Source organism: Pteropus vampyrus, unplaced genomic scaffold, assembly GCF_000151845.1.
Source record: "Pteropus vampyrus isolate Shadow unplaced genomic scaffold, Pvam_2.0 Scaffold46, whole genome shotgun sequence".
Classification (NCBI taxonomy): Eukaryota; Metazoa; Chordata; class Mammalia; order Chiroptera; family Pteropodidae; genus Pteropus; species Pteropus vampyrus.
Window position 1 is genome coordinate 7,623,007 of NW_011888827.1, and position 21,754 is coordinate 7,644,760.

Here is a 21,754-nt window from a genome sequence, read left to right on the forward strand (position 1 = left end):
TTTATTTAAGACAATTTAATTTCCGCCCGGGTTCGACTTTTAATTCCTGTGACATTCTCTCTGCTTCATTTCTCATTACTTTCTCTTTAGCAATGACTCAAACTCTGAGGCTTTCCTGTTTTCTCTCCCCGCTTTTTTATCTTTTTCAGGGACCAGTAATCTATACATAAAATTTCACAATGTTTTGGGATTCAAATTCATCTTATTCTAGTCAACATAGTCCTTCAGTACTTAGGTGTGTGCCTGGAGCTAAGGTGTAGTGGGGCTGATAAAAACAGGGTCTTTGACTTCAAGAAGCCTTTTTTTTTTTTTTTTTTTTACTAACCACTTCTACTGCTTTGGATTGTTTCAAAAGAGGGTCACACCTGCATTTTGGGATGGACTTAGAAGCAGAAAGTTCAAGAGAAGAAATTCCTGTTTTTCTTCTTGTTCCTCAGTTTCAACAAGCATTTATTGAGTAATTAACATAACAAAGCGCTGCCCTGTTACCTAGGAAACTAAGACAAGTCACTAACATTGATGATGAGTTCATTATCTTGTGGAAGAATGACATTGATTAAGTCCCAAGGTGCGGTTCCACAGCAAATATTGAGGGCTGGAGAGATTAGAGGTTTGAAGACCTAGTTCAGGAAGGAATAATAGCGTTTAGGGGAGAATGGCATTAGCACAGTTAGGAGTATGAGTGTCCAGGTTATGGCTAGGGACGATCTGAGAGGGTGAAGTAAGGGGCTTCTGCTGGAGAATAATGGAAAAAGTTGAGGCTTACCTGTGGCTGCCTCATGTGCCAGGCTTAGGCATTTGGACTGTGGGGAGTTTGATGGGTGGGTATGGACAGATTTGTTCTGAAGAGAGAGTTAGGGTTAATGTGTACAGAGATTAGGACTGGTGGCAGAGGTGTGAGGGCAGGGACTATATCTTAATCACCTTTGTATTCCCAGCTACTAGTTCACACATAACTGACGCTCGCTGCTTATGTGCAGGTAAAAGGTTATCTTTTTCCTTCTAAATTGCTAATATGCTGGATAACCACTGGCCTTGTCTACGGCACGACAAATATGGTGAAAGAACCTCTTTGTGCCCATGTTACTTTGTTTGAAGGGCTAACGGCAGGCAAATTTGGACTCAGACTCTTTTGAGTCTTATTTCTTTAATTCCTCATTTTCTTCCTTTAAGGAAAAGGCACTTAACCATTGTTACGGAAATTACACAGCAGGACCATTCCCAATCCCCACCTCTCCCATCACTAATAAATTCTACATAGTCTTTTAAATCTCATAAAAAGCCAGACCACACATACACACAGCAACCCAGACACCCCACGGCACACATTCCTAACAGAGCCTGGTGTAGATCCAAACTCTCAGAGGAGCAGTTTACACAATGCAGACTTAGGTCCGTAAACACACACACACACACACACACACACACACACACACACACACACACACACACACACACACACACACACACACACACGACTCAGCGCTTAGAACCATTCGTTTAGGCATTCGTGTGCACCCTGCTTAGCCACAGAGACACTCACTCATGTGCACACATGCTACACACCCAGCGCGCAAGGCCACGAGTGGCCCGGAGCCGGCAGACTCGAGGCTGCTCCAGTCACTCCCAGGCGCCCGTTGCGTCATCATGGTGCGACATTGCAGCAGGCACTGGTGGAGACTTTTAAGTGCCGACAGCTTCAGCCCGTGAAGCCGGCGGAGCTGCGGGTGCGAACCGCCAGGGCGGGAGCGGGCGACGGGAGGCCGCTCCGGCCGGGAGCGCCGGGACAGGTGCGTGGTCGCCCTCGGCGCTGGAGCCCACGCAACTTTTGCAAGTTGCCGGGGCGGTCTGTGCCCCCCTTGGCCCCCTCCCCCGAGTTCCGGGGTTCCCCCTGACAAATGGGTTCCGGCTGGTGCTGGGGTGGGCGGCACCATTGTGCTTCCCCACGGGAGACTACGTTGAGGCCGAGGCCGGGCTTCCGCTGTGGACTCAGTACCGTACGCACCTGAATGGGACATGGGGGCATTGGCTTTGGCGGTGAGGCAGCAGGGTGCTCGGAGAGCAGCTGATGCTGGGGACATTCCGATGACAGATGACCACCGATTGGACTGAGCGCTCACTGTGTGTGAGAGACACCGTACTGTGCTATGCGCTTTTTATGTATTTTCCAGTCCTCCCAGCATCCCAGGAGGTAAGAGCTATCATATTATGCCCACATTCCAGATGGGGAAACCAAGGCATAGAAGTTAACCAACTTGTCCAAAGTCCCACAGATGGTAAGCAGTGGGGCTTCTGAACTCGGGCCATGTCTGGCTTCAGAGCTGTCTCTTTCAGAACCCACAGTTGGCTTCCCTCAGCCTATGGTCTGGTACCTCCAGATTTTTTTTTTTCTTTTCTCGACCTTGGATAAACGCCGTGGGAAGGGAGGAGCGAAGCGTGGACTTCCTATTGGCACCGAACTCTTTCCTCCTCCCCTCCTCCTCCCCTCATCGCTGAGGCCAGCCGCGTCTTCATTTTCCCAGGCTGCGAGGGGCTCCCCCTGTAGTTGATACATTCTGCAACTGAAACGGATAGCTGAATTTTATAATAACGAAGAGTTTTCTTGCCACGTGTATTACTGTACTATTCTCTCCTCTCGCCTGCTGTGTTAGACTGTTACTTATGTTACACTGTTAAGGACATTTAGGCTGAGGATAACAGCTACAGCAGCAAACTCATGTGGCAATTGTAAAAAAATCAGAATTTGCCCTCCTAGAAACACTTTTAACCTGGAATTGACCTTTCAAGGTTTTAAAGGAATAATTTAAGGCCACGTGAGGAGAAATAGCCAAAAGCTATTTAAAAACAATTTGAGAATTATATTAGGAAGTTTTTATATTTTAGGTTGGTATCTATCAATTTTCTTTAGCAGTTCACTGTTAGTGAGCATTTTCCCATAGGGTAGGAAAAAAATTATTGAAAAGGATGAAAACTTAGCTATTTCAAACAGGGTGGTTTTGTTTTAGAGCTTTGCAGATGTACTAAAAATACAAAATATCATTTCATTTAAGACATCACAAGAAAATTAAGAGCTTAATTCAATTTAAGTGTGAAATTTTTGAGATACCCTCATTGCCTTCACCCATTTTACACTGCATAATATGTATGGCCAAAAATTCCTAGCACATAATTTTTAAAAATTATCTACTTGTGTGTTACATGTAATTAAATAAACACATGTGGTGTTTGAGCTATGCTTCCACATCTGGAAGTATACTATAGCTTCTAATAAAGCTTTTCTATTCTGCTATAAAATAAAATAAAATAATAAAATAAATAAAGAAAATAAAATAAAATAATAAAATAATAAAATAAAATAAATAAACACATGCCTTCATCCTCCCAGGAACTATTCAGTTATTAACACAAATGAAATAATTCATCATGTACTTAAAAATAAGCTATTATTTACCCTTGCAAATTCATAACTATTTTGTTTAGAAAGTCTAAAGATACAAAGGTTGATTTTTTTTTTTTAATTAAGGCTGCCTAACTGAATTTGTATAAACATGTCCAAGTCTGTTTTTACACTTTGACCAAACATGGTGGAAGTCCATCATTAGTTCATTTAACATCCTATTATAGAGCAAAATCATGAATTTTGAATTCTGGTCTTTACTCTAGTTTCTTCATTAACTTAAATGGTATATATTGTTTTACAGTACATGATTTGGGAGTTACACTTTGTGACATGGATGAATCTGCACTGACCCTTGGTACAATAGATGTTTCTTACCTGCCCAATTCATCAGAATACAACGTCGGCCGATGTAAGCACTCAAGCGAGGAATGGGTAAGTTTAAGATTATGATATAGATTAAAAGTGTTCAACCTGAAGATGTTCATTTTAATGTTGTTTATAAAGGTGGACACAATGGAGGCAACATAATATCAAATAAAGGGTAATAGCTACAGAGACTTCTTCTAGCTGTTAAAAGGTATGTTTATGAAGTCCAATGTTTAAAAATTTATGTGGTATTATGTTAATTGAGAAGAAAAATTGGATAAGAAATTTAAGTATAGTGATTATGTTAAAAAGCAAAACACTTTTGCATAGGAAAAAAATCTACTAGTAGTTGTTTTAAGTGGTGTAGTTATAAAGAGATTTTAAAAAAATTCTGTATCTTCCATAATCATATCTAATAAGTATAAATTTTGTGATGGAAAGAAAGTTTGTTTAAAAACTTAAAAACAGGAAATAAATTTTAGTATAAACCCAATCCAAAGGTCATGTGTTATCTTGCATAGTTTTCCCTATTTCAACATAACATGGCATGTTTAAAATATTTCTTGAACACTCTCTGCTTTATGTAAAAAATGATGATGGAGGGGTTTTTTTTGTTTTGCTTATTTTTCAGAATGCTGTATCAGTGAGATTTGAGTAACGAGTGAACTCAAAGTTAAGAGAAAAATGTTTAGAACGGAAGAGCAGGGTTTGACCCTAATCGTATGGAACAACTATAATTTCAATTCCAGCCTTTAAATTTTTTTGTTAGAATAAAGGAATGCTTTGTGAGTGTACTTGTTTTTTATTAAAGTTTAATTAATTAAGCTGTATTATAACAGCTTCTCACTATGTAAGGCCTTGGTAGTTCTTTTGGGAGAGTGCGATTTAAGAGGGAGTAAGATTAACTGTTAGCATAGGGATCCAAGAATCTAATTTTATTCATTCTGCTATCATCAGAGGCTGTTTGACCTTTTACAACTTTGTTTTTAAACCGTGAATGCTGCTTTGAGTGTGCAGTAGTCTTTGCCAGCTATTACTATTCTTAGGTGCTCAGTTTTTGCTCATGTTCCAAGTGTTGATCACGGAGGGAGTACCTTGAATAAATATCACTCTGAAAAACACATACTTAAACAACTACCAGAAGGAAAATATGTCATCAGTTTCTCTTCTATCTGAAATATCTTAGTTTTGGACATCACTTGGATAAGTATAATTTTCTTGCCATTCAGTGACTATTTTTTTCCTTAATATTTATTAGGGTGAGTGTGGTTTCAGACCTACTGTCTTCAGATCTGCAACCTTAAAATGGAAAGAAAGCTTCATGAGCCGGAAAAGGCCATTTGTTGGAAGATGCTGTTATTCCTGTACTCCCCAGAGCTGGGTAAGGATGCTCCTGCTTATTGAACATATGAAATATGTGACATAGATTTCCAACTTTGTGTGAATTTGTTACTGGGTAGCCTTAATAGATTTTATTCATTTTAGAATTGAGAGCCATGTTTATAAACCAAATATTCCAGGTGAAGATATTGACTCAGTTTTTCTTTCCATTCATTTATTCAGTAAATGTTGGTCCAATAGTTGATGCTAGGTGAGATTTTGATTCTTTAGTAGTTTTAGTGTGACTTTAAGGTGAGAGTGGATCTTACTTTCAGTTAACTCTTCCGAAGAGTTGGTGGGAAACTTCACGTAACTTCTAGATGTTGAACTTCAGCACTGCGGCTTGCTCTAGTCTTTCTAGGTTTCTATTTTGGGGGCAGTAGGGATAGGGCATCTGCTGACCTTGTGATAGTGAAGAATGGCCATTAAAAGGTTAGGTGAAGATATAGAAAAGAGTGTGTAAGAGTTTGTTTGTATTTTGGTGAAAAAATATAAGCTGTGCAAAGTCTTCAATGTTATGGTGCTGGTGTCAATATTTGACGGAGTCTATTGCATAAGAGGGATGCTTCTAATGGCAGTTTGCCAGAGGAATGAGTTAGCACATGGCTATAGAATCTAATATGGCTGTTCTAGTATGATAGTTACCCATTAAAAAGTATACCTGGATGTTAAATACTCTCTGAGATGGGCCAGTTATCAGGACATAAAAGTTCTGCCATTTAAGTACCTGTCATTTATAGAGGTTGCTTATAACCTGTGTAAACAGCTAAGTATTCACACAGTTGTGTGAATTTTCTACTCAGGATTGGCTTGGCAGGAAGTAGAATTCTGAGTCTGGTATAAAGGGATTTACTAACCTAGGAGAGATTTGTGTGGGACTCAAGCAGTTTACGTTAAATATTCAGGTCTGCTCAAGAATGTCTTGATAGAAATATTATTTCTTTTAAATCACAGGTGCCTTTTTGCAAAAATTTGGTAGGATGGAAGGATCATGGAAATTTCTAGTCCAGGAGTAAGGGTAGTTCAGATTAATAGGCAAATAGAAATAAAGATTTAAATAGCAGGTCTTAGGTCTGGCATCTCATCAAATTCTAATTTTGAATGCCTAAAAGATCAAAAGAATACCCTAAATCTAAGCTGTTCTTAAATCAGGAGAGAGTATAGGAAATTATTTGGTGGTAGTGATGGTTTGGGTTGGGGAATAGGTGAGTAGTATAACAAATAATTGATATTTGCCTAAATATAGTACCTGATGGAATTGAAATTGATCTTCACATTCTTCCATGGCATATTTATTTAAAATATTTTTGCTCGATAATATTTTTATAGTAATTTTTTGATACTTGCCACCCTTTCTCTGAAATCCTATTTTCCTTTTCTCTAAAGAGATTTTATTTAAGTATTTTTACATCTTTCGTTAAGGGCACATTATGCTTTCTCAGCATTTATTTGTGCAAAGTTTACCTTTGTCCACACGGATAAAGTTACAGACTTTTTCTTTTCAACAGAGTTATTTTGGGATTATCTTTCAGGGTTACCTATAAAGAGGATGGTATTTAACCAGACATTATTTCATTAAGTGTAACAGTCATTTTAGGGAAATAGAAAGACCATTCTCTTTGGAGCAAGATCTAGGATTGAATCCTAAACGTCTGCCAGCCCTTTCCTGTCTATAGAATGGGGATAATAATTCTTATGTGTCAGGATGTGACAGAATACACTATTTCTGTCAATGATTAAACTATTTGTAGCTTCAACTCTTTTTTAAGATAAGAGAGATTGGGGCAGAAAAAGCAGAAACGCTATTTTCTTTACAAGGTGTTAAGGATTAATTTTGAATTTGTAACCTTCTTCGAAGGCTAAAAAGTACTTTTCAATAAAACATAATTTTTCTTCATCGCTTAGATTTTTGAAGCAATGCCTAACTTTATGCTTGAATTTTAAAAGTTATCGAGTACTACTAATATAAATAATGCGAGCACTTTGCCAGCAAGCCAGTTATATGTTTATGTCTATGTTTATTTTGTTTTATGTAGGATAAATTTTTCAACCCTAGTATCCCGTCTTTGGGTTTGCGGAATGTTATTTATATCAACGAAACTCACACGAGGTAAAAAGAAATTTCTTATGCTTCTAACACATCTGAAAAGAAACACTCCATATTAATTAATTAAGGCAATTTAAGATGGATTTCATTCTGGGTTTTTTTTTTTTTTTTCATTATGTTTTCGAGAGTTAATAGATATGAGTTTCTGGCACTCTAAGAGGCTTTGTCTAAAAATTGGAAACAGTACAGCTACCTGAGAGACCTAATACTATTGCCACTGCCAAAATTATATAAAAAATATTTTCTTGAGAGTATAGGTATCAGTCAGAGCTTTCTATTATTTATTCATACATTTTGCATTAGAAGTATTCCAAATTTTGATGATTTGTCTGAGGAGTAGTGTAGGTTTGAATGTCTTACGATCTAGTATGATTATTTTAGATTTCAAAAAAGTGGAACTGATTGAAATATGCCTCATCTATAAAGTTTTAGAAGATATTTTCCTTTATTGAGGAAATTTTCTTTTATTTGTTATGAGCTTAAGACTTTTCTTAGAATTCTTACTTCCAAATTCCAGGCATATGGAGATAGACTATTGGGCCCCAGAGTGAGAGAAAAGCAGCTTTGTTTTATGCGAATCTAGGCTAGGGGAAGAGGAAGGAGGGCGGAAGGTCGTGTGAATGTCTTTGGGGTGTGAGAGAAAAGGCGGCCAAAAATGCTACCAGTTCTTGTAATTCTAAGAGTAAATGCCTGGTGTAGGTAAGCAGTAAGCTCAGGTGATGAGAAGTACTTGAATTTCCATGAAAAATTGATCCAAGAAGTCAAATACTTAAGTTTTAAATCTTTCTGATGTTACTGCTCAGGTTTTGATGATGAGATCGTGAATGAGTGTGACAATACCTGCATATATATTACATTTTAAAAAAAAAAATAGAACTGAAGTCAAGGGACATATTTTTTTCCCATTTACAAGCTACCCTCCCCTCTTCTTCCCTCCTTTTCTGCTCCCCCTCTCTTAAGTTTGGAGAAGACAGGCGAGATTCTGGTCCACTGATTTTTTTTTTCTTTCTCTTGGTCGATACGATTAAGATCCTAAAAAAAGAGATCTCATAGGGTCTCTTCTCCATTTCGTATATAAAGCCAGAGGGTCCATTTGTTGCCCTCAATTGGAGGCAGTTAAGGGGAAAAACACATATGCTGTAGTGACGAGGCAATATTAAACCGTTCAGTATACTAAGCTGCCTGTGCAGTTGAGCTGGCTCTTTAGCTCTTCTCTGTGTTACATGAAGCAAAGCCTAAACTTTCTCTCTCGTTCTCTCTCTCTCTCTCTCTCTCTCTCTCTCTCTCTCTCTCTCTCTCACACACACACACACACACACACACACACACACACACACACACACACACACACAACTTTCGGTCAATTGCAAAGGAATTTCTTAGAGAGTTTGGAGAAGGAAGTCTTTAGAATTAAACACTTAACATTAACATATTGGGCCAAGTTTTCAGAGAATTGAGACAAGGGAAAAGAGGAAGGAAAAGAGAATGTCAGGCAGGAGAGATGAAGGAACATGTGATTCATCAACAGTTCTTCCTCAAATTACTTTTCCTCAATCTAGGGCTTTTTGGATATTTGAGAATTAGTGAATTATAATTGAAATCTTCTATTTATATAAATATTATTTTGGAGGAAATGATAACGAGGCATTATATAATCATTATGAATGGTTTCAAATCATTGCATAATATTTTGCATTCTTATAGTTTGTAGCATTCCTGTCCTCCACTGTCGTTAATAGGAATATTGCATATCCCTTAGGCAAGTTGAATGTGTTTAAAAAAAAAAAAAAGAGTGAGAACTTCTGCCTTCTTGAGCCAGAGTACAACCTTAGAAGAATTACTAACAAGAAAAGAAATTAGCCCTTCATGGTAGGAAAAGGCTTCCAAATTATCTTTATAGCCCATAGCTATAGCTATAAGGTATATAGCATATGGATAGCATTCAACATATTTGCTTCTTTTTATGGTACTAGTAAAGTAAGTTATTTTTATTTCTTTTGTTTTTATATTTGGGTTATTACTTGACAGAATAACAGTATTCAAACATTAATCCATAAATTACAAGTTTAAGTTTTAGCTGAGTACATGAAAGAAATTAGGAATGAAATACTCTGCATAGCATCCTGAACTAGTAAAGAGAATTTGCTACAGGAGAACCCAATCTCAAGAACAGATGAAACGAAGCCTTGTTTTTACAGGAGGGAAAGCACTGTATAATTTAAGCAACTCGTTTTAGGGTTTCCTAGAGTTTTTCTCTGCTAAATGCTTTTCATATTGCAGGCACCGAGGATGGCTTGCAAGGCGTCTTTCTTACGTGCTTTTTGTTCAAGAGCGAGATGTCCATAAAGGCATGTTTGCTACCAATGTGACTGAAAATGTGCTGAACAGCAGTAGGTAAGGTGGGGATGCTATTGTGAAAGAAGAGGCAGGGATGGGTGGTAGGAGCAGAGTGAGAAAGCCGACTTCTTTATTAACCTTTGGTTTGTCTGGGACTCCGTCTCCAGGGGCATTTGCATTTCCAAGTGAAATGATAAACTCCAAGGGAAACCAAGGAAAGGCAGAGAAGATGTGGTTTTCCGAGCAGTGCCCTGTGGGAATAGCGGTCTGGTTTTATGGGTTAGCAGACGAATGGATTTCTAATACGCGACAAGCAAGTCGGAGTTAGAAATGGCACATATCTCCAGAATTCTCTGTTAAATATTCTGTAAGATGAATGTTTGGGACGTTGCATTTTCTGTTTTATAGCCAAAACAGAAGTGAGTTTGATATTTCTGTCAAAGAATTATCAAGTACCTAGGCACACATTCTTGTCCTAGAAAGTCTTCATTAGAAATTTTAAGAGAACAAGATATTGTCTTGGCTCTTAGGGAGTTTGCTTCCAAATGGAAGGGACTGACTGGAACTCAGGTGGAATGGTAAAAGAAATCATTCTGAAGTTTAGGTGTTGGAAAGTGGGAGTTTGGGTGACGATTGGTCTCTGTTCCACCTCACTGGTATGGCCCATGTTCGACATCTGCCTGCATTTGGGGAGCTGGAGACTGGGTTGGATCAAAAGATGCTTAGAAATGCAGGCACTATGGTATGGTTGTTAAGGCCTGGACAGTGGTGGCACACAAAGGTACTCAATAAATATTGAATGAATGGATCATTGATAATGGAGATGGAATAATCATGTCAATTACTTGTGAAAACATTTCTGGCCAAATTGAAGTAAATCCTATTCGAAGAATAGATTTAGGGTGCAGCACTGTCCTGTGAGATTGGTCTTTTTGTATTAATGAATTATGGCACTTTGTGGAGCTTTGCTATACACTATTCTAAAATCAGTAGGAGAAAACACAGTTATTTGCAATTTGCTTGGATGATTATATATTCTGTTTTCTAGATAAAAAACCGTCAAGTATGTTTCATTCTATCCAGATATTTTGACGAGTAACTAGAATGTTAGAAGTGATTTAAGGAGGTTTAACCTCATGAGTTCTTCTCGAGGTCACATGGAAGATGCACAAAACTGGATTGAATCTTCCTTTTACCTCACTGCTTATTGTTCTGCAGTTTTAATCTTGAGCTCTGCCTTTTTAAAATAAGTTTAAAATGGTTTGATTTGAAAATACTTGTTAATATTTACGCCCCTCTTTTATCCGTCCTAGAGAGTTTTATATATAGTTCTACTAATAGAGTCACAGTATAAATGAATAATTAGGCCTTCAAAAGTAAAATCAGGCATTACTTTGGTAGTGGGCTTTGGATACCTCTGAATTACATGCCTAAATGAATAATCTTTCTTTTTCTCTCCTCTGCTATAGTGAGCCTCACGGCATAACTGGAACATTCAAATTCATATAGTTGTTACACAGTGAATTAGAATTAAATTCCTAAATTGACCTCCCAGAGTCCTCGGGGGTTCATTGCTTTAGGAGTGATTTCTTTACTATTTAATAGACAACCAAAGAAAACAGTTCTAACTTGAGCTTATTCTCTCATGTTACCACATATTAGAGAGAAGGTACATTTCGTTTTGTGACTTATAGCTATGGTTTAGAAAATACCAAATACAGAATGTTGCACAGAACTGGTTACATTGTCTGTCTTTCTATTTTCAAATCAGAGCGCAAGAGGCAATTGCAGAAGTGGCTGCTGAATTAAACCCTGATGGCTCTGCTCAGCAGCAATCAAAAGCCATCAATAAAGTGAGAAAGAGAGCCAAAAGGATCCTTCAAGAAATGGTTGCCACTGTCTCACCAGCAATGATCAGGTATTAAAAGGCAAGGCAAAGAGTTTTCAGCGGGAGCCATCATACTTTGAGCAAACAGGACTGAACTACTACTGGACTTTCCTTTCCTAGCACGATGTTGCCCAAAGATGTTTTAATATAGTCTGGTGTTAAAATCGATTCCACTTTATAGTCTTTATATTCAGCTTCCATGGAAAGTCCCACTGTGGTTAGGCTTCAAAGTGCCTTCATCTCTGTTAATTGATAGCAGCCATTGTATTACCATTGTTCGCTCTCTAGACTAGTTGTCAGGTTTCATATATCCATGTCTTCAAAGGAGTGGTTTTCTGTCGTCTGCTCACCTAAATATTCGCTTGGGCGACTTGCCCCTAAAGTGCAAAGTTAGAGTCAAATATAAGATTTTATTCCCTAATAAGTAGATACTTCTGCAAGTGGTATATATGTAAAGTTTGCTCTTTAATGCCACAATTCAGATACGCACACATACGCACACACACACACACACACAAAAACACTGAGACGCTAGAGCCACAAAAATAGAAAACAAAAAAAAAAAATATATACACATGTATATATGTGTGTGTATGTATCTATATGTATATGTACATATGTGTATATACATTTCCTTTTGTTTTCTCACTTTCAGACTGACTGGATGGGTGCTCCTAAAACTGTTCAACAGCTTCTTCTGGAACATTCAGATTCACAAGGGTCAACTTGAAATGGTTAAAGCTGCGACCGAGGCAAGAAATATGTTCATCTATCATTCCATTTGCTCCACATTTGTAGGCTGCTTTTAGATTTCTCTGGAATGTTCTCTTGTGTGCTGTTGTGCATTCCAACCTATTTGGGAGTGTCCTCGTGTGAGATGAGTTACCTTGAAGCAGCTCTGAGAATCAGGTAGAACAATCCCTATTTTACAAATGAGGAAATAAAGACTCAGATAGATGAAGAAAATTTTCCAAGCGATAGCTAATAAGTGATTTGTCCAAGATTTCAAACCAAACTAGGCTCGACACCAAAACCTATGCTCTTTTCACATGGTCAGGGCTGCCTCTCAGGAGCTATATAGGCTCAACTTGAACTCTTGATTGCTCTTCTCCTTCCCTGATTCTTTTTTGTTGTAGTTTTTTTTCCGGGTTTTTTTTTTTTAGCTAGATAAATATTAAATTGAGAGGTATTCATATCACTGAAACATGTTTTTAAAGAGTGAGTCACTGATTAGCCAGTGTTTGAGTAATCTAACCAGCTATCAAGTTGCAAAGCGTGATTGAACTTTACATTTCGATTTTAAATTTGGCATGTTTCCTTTCACTAGATGAATTTGCCGCTTATATTTCTACCGGTTCATAGATCACATATCGACTATCTGCTGCTCACTTTCATTCTCTTCTGCCATAACATCAAGGCTCCATACATTGCTTCAGGCAATAATCTCAACATCCCCATCTTCAGGTAAGATCAGCTTATTTTTAAATTTAAGGTATGAAAAAGATTATATTTGGAATGTTTTTTGTATTATACCTTTTGACACATGTTATTGTAAAGACGATGGTAGTTTTTTTACTTCCATTATAAGAGTAATGCATGTTTATTGTGGACAATTTGAAAAATAGAAAAAAACATGAAGACTGTCACCATTATTTCTGTATTTTACATGGGATACTTGGCGAACCGTGAACACCTAAACCTTATGGGCGATGGTTAATAATTATCTCTGAGTAGGAGAGAGTAAGAGGAGGGTGAATTTAGAGAGTGACTAAGGGAAGTAGGCCGGCAGGCTAGGCGGGTAAGGCCTCTCGAAGTGGCAATTATCTTTGCGTGCCCTGAAATCTGATCCTCAGCCTCGCAATCTAAGGAGCGCCTTCCTTATCACTTGGCTCAGAGTTCTGTGGCCGACTAGACTACTGTGAATGACTGAAGGGAAGCCATTCGTTCATGTAGTCAGCTGATGCTTACCCAGCTGTGCTGTCGACAAGAGTGAACAAGATACATAGACCTTGCCTTCAAATAGCTCATAATCTGATGGGACCTAGAGACAACTCGCTGTAATACAGTGTGATATGACCCTACAGGGTATATGTGCTTTTCCAGGTCCTAGAATATCTATGTTCTGCTGGGCACCTCTTCCCGGTGTCTGCTGGGAAGCTGAGTTAGAAAGTCATCAGAACGTTGCTGGTAGGCATAGTCTTAGAGCAAAGTCTAGGCTCTAGAGAAACCTTGCCCCATAATAGTTTGTCTCTTTTGTAATCAGAATAACTCATGTACTTATTCCCTCCAGATTCTCAATTTGGATCTGTTGGAAGTGCTCGATAAACTGATAATTTCTCGTAACCCAATTGTCCTTTTCATGAATCTATGCCAGTCGTTGCTTAGCTTCATCGGTCCTTCAGACATGACAGATTATAGACAACCTGGCTTATTTACTTGCAGCTTTCTATTATTGCACTCCAGTCTGCACATTCACAAACCACTTTTCAGGGTGGGTTATCTTTGTGTGTGGTTCATCTCCTTTGTTACAAACTTATCTACAGAGGTTCACTCTCAGACTGATATTAAGCTCGGGGGGACGTTTTACTGTTGTCTGTTTATACTGAGTTTAGAAGATACTGAAAATATATATTAATGTTTATATTTACATTAGTATCGTTCTATTTGAAAAGAGTAGGAGGAGCATCTGAGTTTGGAAAGGTTGACTTAAGTATTAGAAAATTACACATTCACATCAAAATCCACCAGGGCTGTGGAAGAGACCTGGGGTTGTGTGAATTGTTTTATTCCTATGTGTGGTTACATGAGGCAGATTCTTGTTTGAGGATTTGGAAAGATGGTTATGCTTGGTTTCAGTCTGGTAAAATCATCCTTGTCTCAAAGAGACACTCTCTGAGCAATATTTATTTGAGAAAATTTCTCCAAAGTAGCTTTTGTAACATCACATTCATTTTGTAGTAAATGTGCCACAGGCAAATTTTGGGATATCTAACAGTCAGTATCTTGAGATCTTGAGCCTGGTTTTAAAATTTAGCAGTATTTCATCTCAAAGTCTATAGCATCAGCCCTGCAGCATAAGATAGCATAATGACTTTTTTGGAACAGATGTAATAGAGCTTCAGAATACGAGGCGATGCACTAAAGGCTCATGAAGAATGTAAATGACTGAAACATGTCAATAATATGGAAAATGGGAAAATGTCCACAGTCTCACTGTCAGCTTCTCTAACAACACATGTGCTTTTTATTCATATGGCAAATGTTTTGAATTAACTTGGAATATAAGTATTCTTTTTACACTTTTCTTTATAAATAATTAATGCATTCCTGAATTTATAGTACCTTGATCCATAAGCTGGGGGGCTTTTTCATACGACGGAGGCTAGATGAGACACCAGATGGACGGAAGGACATTCTCTACAGAGCTCTGCTCCACGGGGTACGTGTCATCTCTCATTACCCTTAAAGCCGCTATGGTGCTTATTACAGTAGAAGAAAAAAGAGACTTGATTGAGATTTAAAAAAATAAAAAACAAAAAAAACTGTTGTCTGAATAATTTTTTGTGTAATTATAGCTTGGGTATGGGTCTGATGATAATTTTTTGTTCTCACCAAAATAAAGCTGTCTTATTATTTATGTGAATATAATATTTTGTCATAGGTTTTGGGTTTTTTTTTTAATTTTATGATTTTTTTTTTTTTTTAAGATTTAACTTTGCTGAGTTGGGTAGTCTTGAATTCACGTTTTCCTTTCTCTTCATATCCCAGCATATAGTGGAACTACTTCGACAGCAGCAGTTCTTGGAGATTTTTCTGGAAGGCACACGGTCTAGGAGTGGAAAAACCTCCTGTGCTCGGGCAGGACTTTTGTCAGTTGTGGTAGATACTCTGTCTTCTAATACCATCCCAGACATCCTGATAATACCTGTTGGAATCTCCTATGACCGTATCATTGAAGGTCACTACAATGGCGAACAGCTGGTAAGAGCACTGCCCACCCAAGGTCATCATCGCTTTCAAGTCTTGGCTTTTGGATAAGTGCTTTTAGAATTAATTAGGAATTTTTTTAACTCAAGTTTTTCTTGATTTTTCAATTGCAGTTGACATTCAATATTATTTTATATTAGTTTCAGGTGTATGGCATCGTGGTTAGACCTTTATGTAATTTACGAAGTGATCCCTCCCTCCCCTCCCCCGATAAGTCTAGTACCCACCTGGAACCATACATAGTTATTACAATATTATTGACTATATAATGAAGGATTTTTTTAGTACTCCCTAATTTTAAAGCATTGTAGGAAGCATAGTAGGATGGGCATGGTGAATAGCTGTCATCTCTTACGTCAGTCTGATTGGTAGTGCTAATGCGGTGCTTATCTGCACCTGCAGGAAGTGACATGATTAGATTTATCAGTGCCAGCCTTGGTCATGGGACTGGGAAATGGAAAAAAAAAACACTCAACACTGAAGTGCCATCTCAACCATGATGAGGTGGGGCGAGTGCGGTTTATGTGGTTTGTTCTCTCCAGGGCTTGCTGTTTATATGCAGATTTTAAGTTAAACCTGAGGAACTGGTAGAATCATGCTGACAGAGCAACTATAAATGAATTTGAGAAGTGGCAGTAATGTTTTTTATAAACCTTTCATCGAAGTAAGTATTATAGTTATAGAAGAAAGCACAAATCATAGGCATGTAGCTTGACTTATCACGAAGTGAGAGCACCCAGCGCAAGGAGCTATACTGTCAGGACCCTGGGGACCCCCTTTGTGCTCCTCTTATCACTGTTGCCTCGAGGGTATATCTCGAATTCTTACAGAATAGTTTTGCCTATTTTCGAACTATATGAATGATATTATGTAGTTTGTGGTCTTTTTGCTTCTGATTTCCTTTGCTCAATCAGGTGTTTGTGAGATTCATCCATGTTGTTGTATTTAGTTAAAATCTGTTCATTCTCATAACTGCATAGTATTCCAATATATGAATATACCACAATTTATTCTAATGTTGAAAAACAGTTTGGTTTCTCGTTTTTGACTATGCTCATTCTTGTACATTTCTCTTGATGACCACGTGTGTGCATTCTGTGGGGTATGTACCTAGGAGTGGAATTGTTGGGTCTGCTTTAATAGGTACTGTCAGCCTTCCGAAATGCTTTTACCATCTTGCCATTCCCACCGGCATTGTGAGAGTTCCAGAAGAATTTAATTTTGTTATTATTTAGTGTGGAAGTCTTGGGCAAGGTACTTATTTCCAACTTACCTCCCAACATGTGTCAGAAGCTCAAGGACACTTGATAATTGGAGACTTTAAAAGTTAAGTGATAGATCTGGAATAGTATCTGTATCTCTTATGAGACTTCTCCTGATGTCTGTTCTGAATGTGGACTCTAGTCACCCTGACTGTCTCACGAGGTCGCATCTGAGCCCTGTGTCTATCATATGGCCATCATTGTGCCTTCATGTATATTAAATATGCAAGAAGTGCTTACTAAATGAATAATCAGCTTAAAAGCCGCTGTGGGTCAGGATTTGACATTCAGTTGCTTCATGTTAGATATGTGGATTCTGGTGATCATTAGACCTCAGATAAGTGGCCTCTTGGACATCTTATTTTTATCTGAAAACTGCAGAAATTTTTCAGCCTGTGGTATCATTTTTATCCTTTATTAATTTACATCTGTATTTTCACGAATGAATTAAATGAATTCATGTTAAATGTTTTGTTTTTCATTGACCAAATTAACACTCTTTGATGACATGATTATATCTTTTAGAATCTTTGAAAGCCAACATTTTCTGAAAGATGTCAGTCCATGAATACTTTTTTTCTTCATTCATTGTTGTCTTTTTCAAAACAAACCTCTAGGTTTTATACAAAACAAAAACGGACAAAAAAACTTTATTCTTTGGATAACAGAATGTTTACATATGTGTTTGCTTTATTTTTTACCATGTTATTCTTTCAAAATTGTAATTTAGGGAAAACCTAAGAAGAATGAGAGCATTTGGAGTGTGGCTAGAGGCGTTGTCAGAATGTTACGAAAAAACTATGGGTGTGTCAGAGTGGATTTTGCACAACCATTTTCCTTAAAGGTGAGCGGCTACTGGAATGCTTATTAAAGCGTTGGCATAGCTCAGATCTGTTTCTATCTCCTTCTCTCTCGTGACTTGGAGCCTCAGTTTCTTCTCTTGTAAAATGAAGACTGTGTCAAGAATGGCATTTCTAATTTTTTTTTTTTTTTTTTTTACTAAAGCATGCCTGTTGAAAAAGACAGTAAATATCTATATTTGGGAGATATCAGGTTCAACATTTATTGCTATTTTTTAAAAAAGTTCATGAGAATTTTGCATGTTGCTTTATGCTACATATTTATATATGTTTAAAAATTGCCTTTAGGGGAAATTTTTCAAAACATGACCCCTCAGAGCTGGGTAAAATTGACCATCCAGGATGTTGCTCTGTCCTGCTGAGTGGAATCCAGGACCCACATATTCCAAGGGACAGCACCACCCTCATGTGGCGGATCCCTGAGTTCCTGGCAGTTTTAAATTCCCAAGATTTTTGAATCAGTAAAGGAGAAAAAGAATAATGGGTGAAGGAGTCAGGAACCCAGGGATACGGAACAGAGGTCGTGCTCCTCCTTCTGTTCTACTTCGTGGTTTTACTTTAGAAGATTCTAACAGTTGTGTTAGATGCTTTCTGGTCTTTCATGTGTTAGGTGCTTTCATGGAAGCTTGTCATTTCTTTCTTTAAAACCAATGACAACAACAATGAAAAAAAAAAAAACAAAATCACAACGATTGCACGGCACTATATTTTTATGATTTGCTTTGAGATTGAGGTTATTTTGAATATTATGTGACCCTTAGGGTGTCAGATTTCCTTTAAAAAGAATGGTTCTGTCCGTTATCACTAATAATAACATTGGGAATATTAAACAATTTCTTGAAGATGTGAGAAAAGTTAAATATTTTTCTTTACTTTTTAAATAATTTTGCTTAAGCATCATCCTGTTCTTTAAATTTTCAGTTCTTAGATTTTGTGCTTGACAATATTCTACGAGTCACTCTGGACTTCTGAAGGTAGATTAGGATGTAGGACGTGTTTCTCATCTTCTGCAGCATGGCTCATTTTATAAAACAACTCCCTTTTACTTTTTGAAGATCAAGTGTATTTTATATATGTTTATGTAAGTGAGACAATGAGAGTAAATGACTGTTTTTTTGTTTTCTGTTTTTTTTTTTCCCCCCAAGGAATATTTAGAAAGCCAAAGTCAGAAACCTATCTCCACTGTACTTTCTCTGGAGCAAGCGTTGTTACCAGCCATACTTCCTTTAAGGTAAAGTTTGTGGAAATTTTTTATACTAGCTAAAGTATCAAATATCTATTATTTCTTAAATTGCATAGATAAATAGGTTCACTTTAATAAGAATGTTTCTTGTTTTCACTTTTCTCTTGGTCTTATAATGGATATTGAAGTGATGTGTTTTCATAGTTTTGGAGGTTTTCGATTATTTGCATTATAAAATTTATTTGATTTTGTGAGTCAAGTAGGAGTTATTTGATTTACACTTTTGAGTGAAATGTGAACTGAATTTGTTATGATAGGTTATGCATATTGTACTTACGTGTATAAAGAGTTTTTCTTGTGAACTTTTTAGAATTCAAATGGAATTGTAACTTAGAGAAATTGACTCTTAAGCCCTTTAATGTGATCAAATGTCAAGATTTTATATATGTTTATGTAAGTGAGACAATGAGAGTAAATGACTGTTTTTTTGTTTTCTGTTTTTTTTTTTTTCCCCCCAAGGAATATTTAGAAAGCCAAAGTCAGAAACCTATCTCCACTGTACTTTCTCTGGAGCAAGCGTTGTTACCAGCCATACTTCCTTTAAGGTAAAGTTTGTGGAAATTTTTTATACTAGCTAAAGTATCAAATATCTATTATTTCTTAAATTGCATAGATAAATAGGTTCACTTTAATAAGAATGTTTCTTGTTTTCACTTTTCTCTTGGTCTTATAATGGATATTGAAGTGATGTGTTTTCATAGTTTTGGAGGTTTTCGATTATTTGCATTATAAAATTTATTTGATTTTGTGAGTCAAGTAGGAGTTATTTGATTTACACTTTTGAGTGAAATGTGAACTGAATTTGTTATGATAGGTTATGCATATTGTACTTACGTGTATAAAGAGTTTTTCTTGTGAACTTTTTAGAATTCAAATGGAATTGTAACTTAGAGAAATTGACTCTTAAGCCCTTTAATGTGATCAAATGTCAAGATTTTATATATGTTTTAAAATGAGGTATCTTGCTTTATTTTATGCCTTCTTTTTTGGGGGGGGCCGGTGAGTTTGGAAGTGATGTAACAATAGACTATTTAGTTATAACTAAATAACATGTTTTGGCCAGGAGAATGTATTAAACATAAGAAAGTATATTATGGAGGAAAACAATAATCTCTTTGTGGTTTAAATTTAGAATATATAGTAATTTAATGTATCTAATACATTTATACCTTATGCCCATACAGTTTGCTTTGTAAAAGAGTGGGGTTGTAGAAGTCTAATTTAAAAAAAATAAAAACTTTTCAGACCCAATGATGCTGCTGATGAAGGTATAGACACATCCACTAATGAGTCCAGAAATGTAACAAATGAATCCTTCCGAAGGAGATTGATTGCGAATCTGGCTGAGCACGTTCTCTTCAGTAAGTAGAATTTTTCTGCAATTCAGATTAAGAACAGTGCAGTGCAAACCACACAGGTTTTGGAATCTGCTATAGTTTGGTTCCACTTCTCATTCTATTACTGAATGTATAGGTGGTGCTAGGTAAGTTATTAGCAAGACACTGAGGCTGTGGGGATTTGAGGTGACTGAGCAAAACATATCACACAGTGCCTGATGATTAGTAGATGCTCATGTGATAGTTCTTATGCTTTAAAAAAAATAATATTGCCATGGTGATTTGTAGCCTCTCGCTCATGAATTTGTTTCCTTGAGCTAACTTGTAGTGTAGCATCTAGGTTTATAGTTGCACGCCCTTTTCTCCTCTGACCCCATGATCATTTTGACTCAGCAAATATGGAGTGGCTGTTATATGTAAAACTTTGTGTTAGCTGTGAGGCATACAAATGGAGTAATTAATGGTTCTATGCTTCAAAGGCTTCTGCTCTTAGAGGGATAGTTGTGTGGACATAATTTAGCAGTAGCGACTCAGGACTGAGTGAGGTGAGTGCAGAATTAGACTTCCTAAAGTTCCAAACTGCAGCGTTGTGTCATGTTGTAGAGGCCACTTTATAATCTCCTGGCAGCAGCGTGGTGCCTCAGCGCACAGCCTAGTGGGGTCACCTCGTCTTTCCCTGTGCCCCATTTTCTGTCTGGTCAGACTCTCAGCACTTCCTGCCGACGTTGTGGAGCCTTCCTCACCTTTGCTCGCCCCTTCCACTCCAGCTGCTCCTCCTCCTGCTTCACTCTGGGCCAGAACCTTCTTTCTTCAGCACATCTGGTTGTGTCTCTCACCCATGCTTCAATTTCGGATGCTAAAAATAATACATTCTTAATGTTGAAAAGTGGAAAATAAAGATAAAACCCACTACCCAAGTAATCAGGGATGTTGCTGTCTAGTCTCTAGAAATATTTTTTTACAGTTTTTTATTGTGCTATTTTCCATTTGTAACAAGTGTTTATTCATGTTTTTAAAAAACACTTTATAAATTTTTTTTTTAATGGCTATAAATATGGTACTGGTTACTATTTTGTTTTTTTAAAGACTGGAGACAACATCAATTGTGAGAGAGGTATTCATGAATTCATTATCATCACAGGAAACTCATAAATGGTGCTTTTATTTCAGATGTTCCGTAGACGTTCTCATATTTGATTTATATGATTATAGTTCTCTGCTAATTCAGACGATTGGGTTATGGACTATAGTCATTCGCAAATGTACTTCTATCCCCTTACTTCCTACCTCTGACCTACCTCTGGGTTAGGTTGAAAGAGGAAATGAAAATATATGGAGTGCCATTACTACGGGTCCTGTGGCAGGCCAATCCATTTCATTCTCACACAGCCCAAAGAACTAGGTGGTATTCCCATTTTTCTAGTGAGGAAGCTGAGGCTTAGGAATTTAAGTAATTTCCTCCAAGTCATGAAATTAGTGTACAAGTTAGGTTTTGAGCACAGATTTTTTGACTTCAAATCTATTCCCTCCCACCCCCTGTACCTTTGTTTTAACATGGTGGCGAATATCTGCTGGAGGAGTAGAGAA

At 37.3% G+C, this 21,754-nt stretch overlaps 1 protein-coding gene across 3 annotated transcripts in view; it reads left to right on the forward strand.

Annotated features, from left to right (window-relative positions):
- Nucleotides 1-1,635: 1,635 nt before the first annotated feature.
- The window catches only part of GPAM (glycerol-3-phosphate acyltransferase, mitochondrial), a 34,604-nt gene continuing 14,485 nt past the window's right edge, over nucleotides 1,636-21,754 (forward strand). The window contains exons 1-13 of one of the 3 annotated variants that reach the window (XM_011359300.2): nucleotides 1,636-1,790; nucleotides 3,702-3,832; nucleotides 5,025-5,147; nucleotides 7,183-7,256; nucleotides 9,534-9,647; nucleotides 11,362-11,508; nucleotides 12,134-12,230; nucleotides 12,806-12,942; nucleotides 14,818-14,917; nucleotides 15,247-15,459; nucleotides 17,458-17,571; nucleotides 18,733-18,818; nucleotides 20,076-20,191. In XM_011359300.2, the coding sequence (XP_011357602.1) occupies nucleotides 3,731-3,832; nucleotides 5,025-5,147; nucleotides 7,183-7,256; nucleotides 9,534-9,647; nucleotides 11,362-11,508; nucleotides 12,134-12,230; nucleotides 12,806-12,942; nucleotides 14,818-14,917; nucleotides 15,247-15,459; nucleotides 17,458-17,571; nucleotides 18,733-18,818; nucleotides 20,076-20,191 (1,423 nt within the window). In that variant the 5' untranslated portion in view covers nucleotides 1,636-1,790; nucleotides 3,702-3,730. Of the gene's footprint in view, nucleotides 1,791-1,850; nucleotides 2,192-2,253; nucleotides 2,277-3,701; nucleotides 3,833-5,024; nucleotides 5,148-7,182; nucleotides 7,257-9,533; nucleotides 9,648-11,361; nucleotides 11,509-12,133; nucleotides 12,231-12,805; nucleotides 12,943-14,817; nucleotides 14,918-15,246; nucleotides 15,460-17,457; nucleotides 17,572-18,732; nucleotides 18,819-20,075; nucleotides 20,192-21,754 lie in introns of those variants that run through there. The other 2 variants (XM_011359302.2, XM_023530161.1) reach the window with 2 other exon arrangements.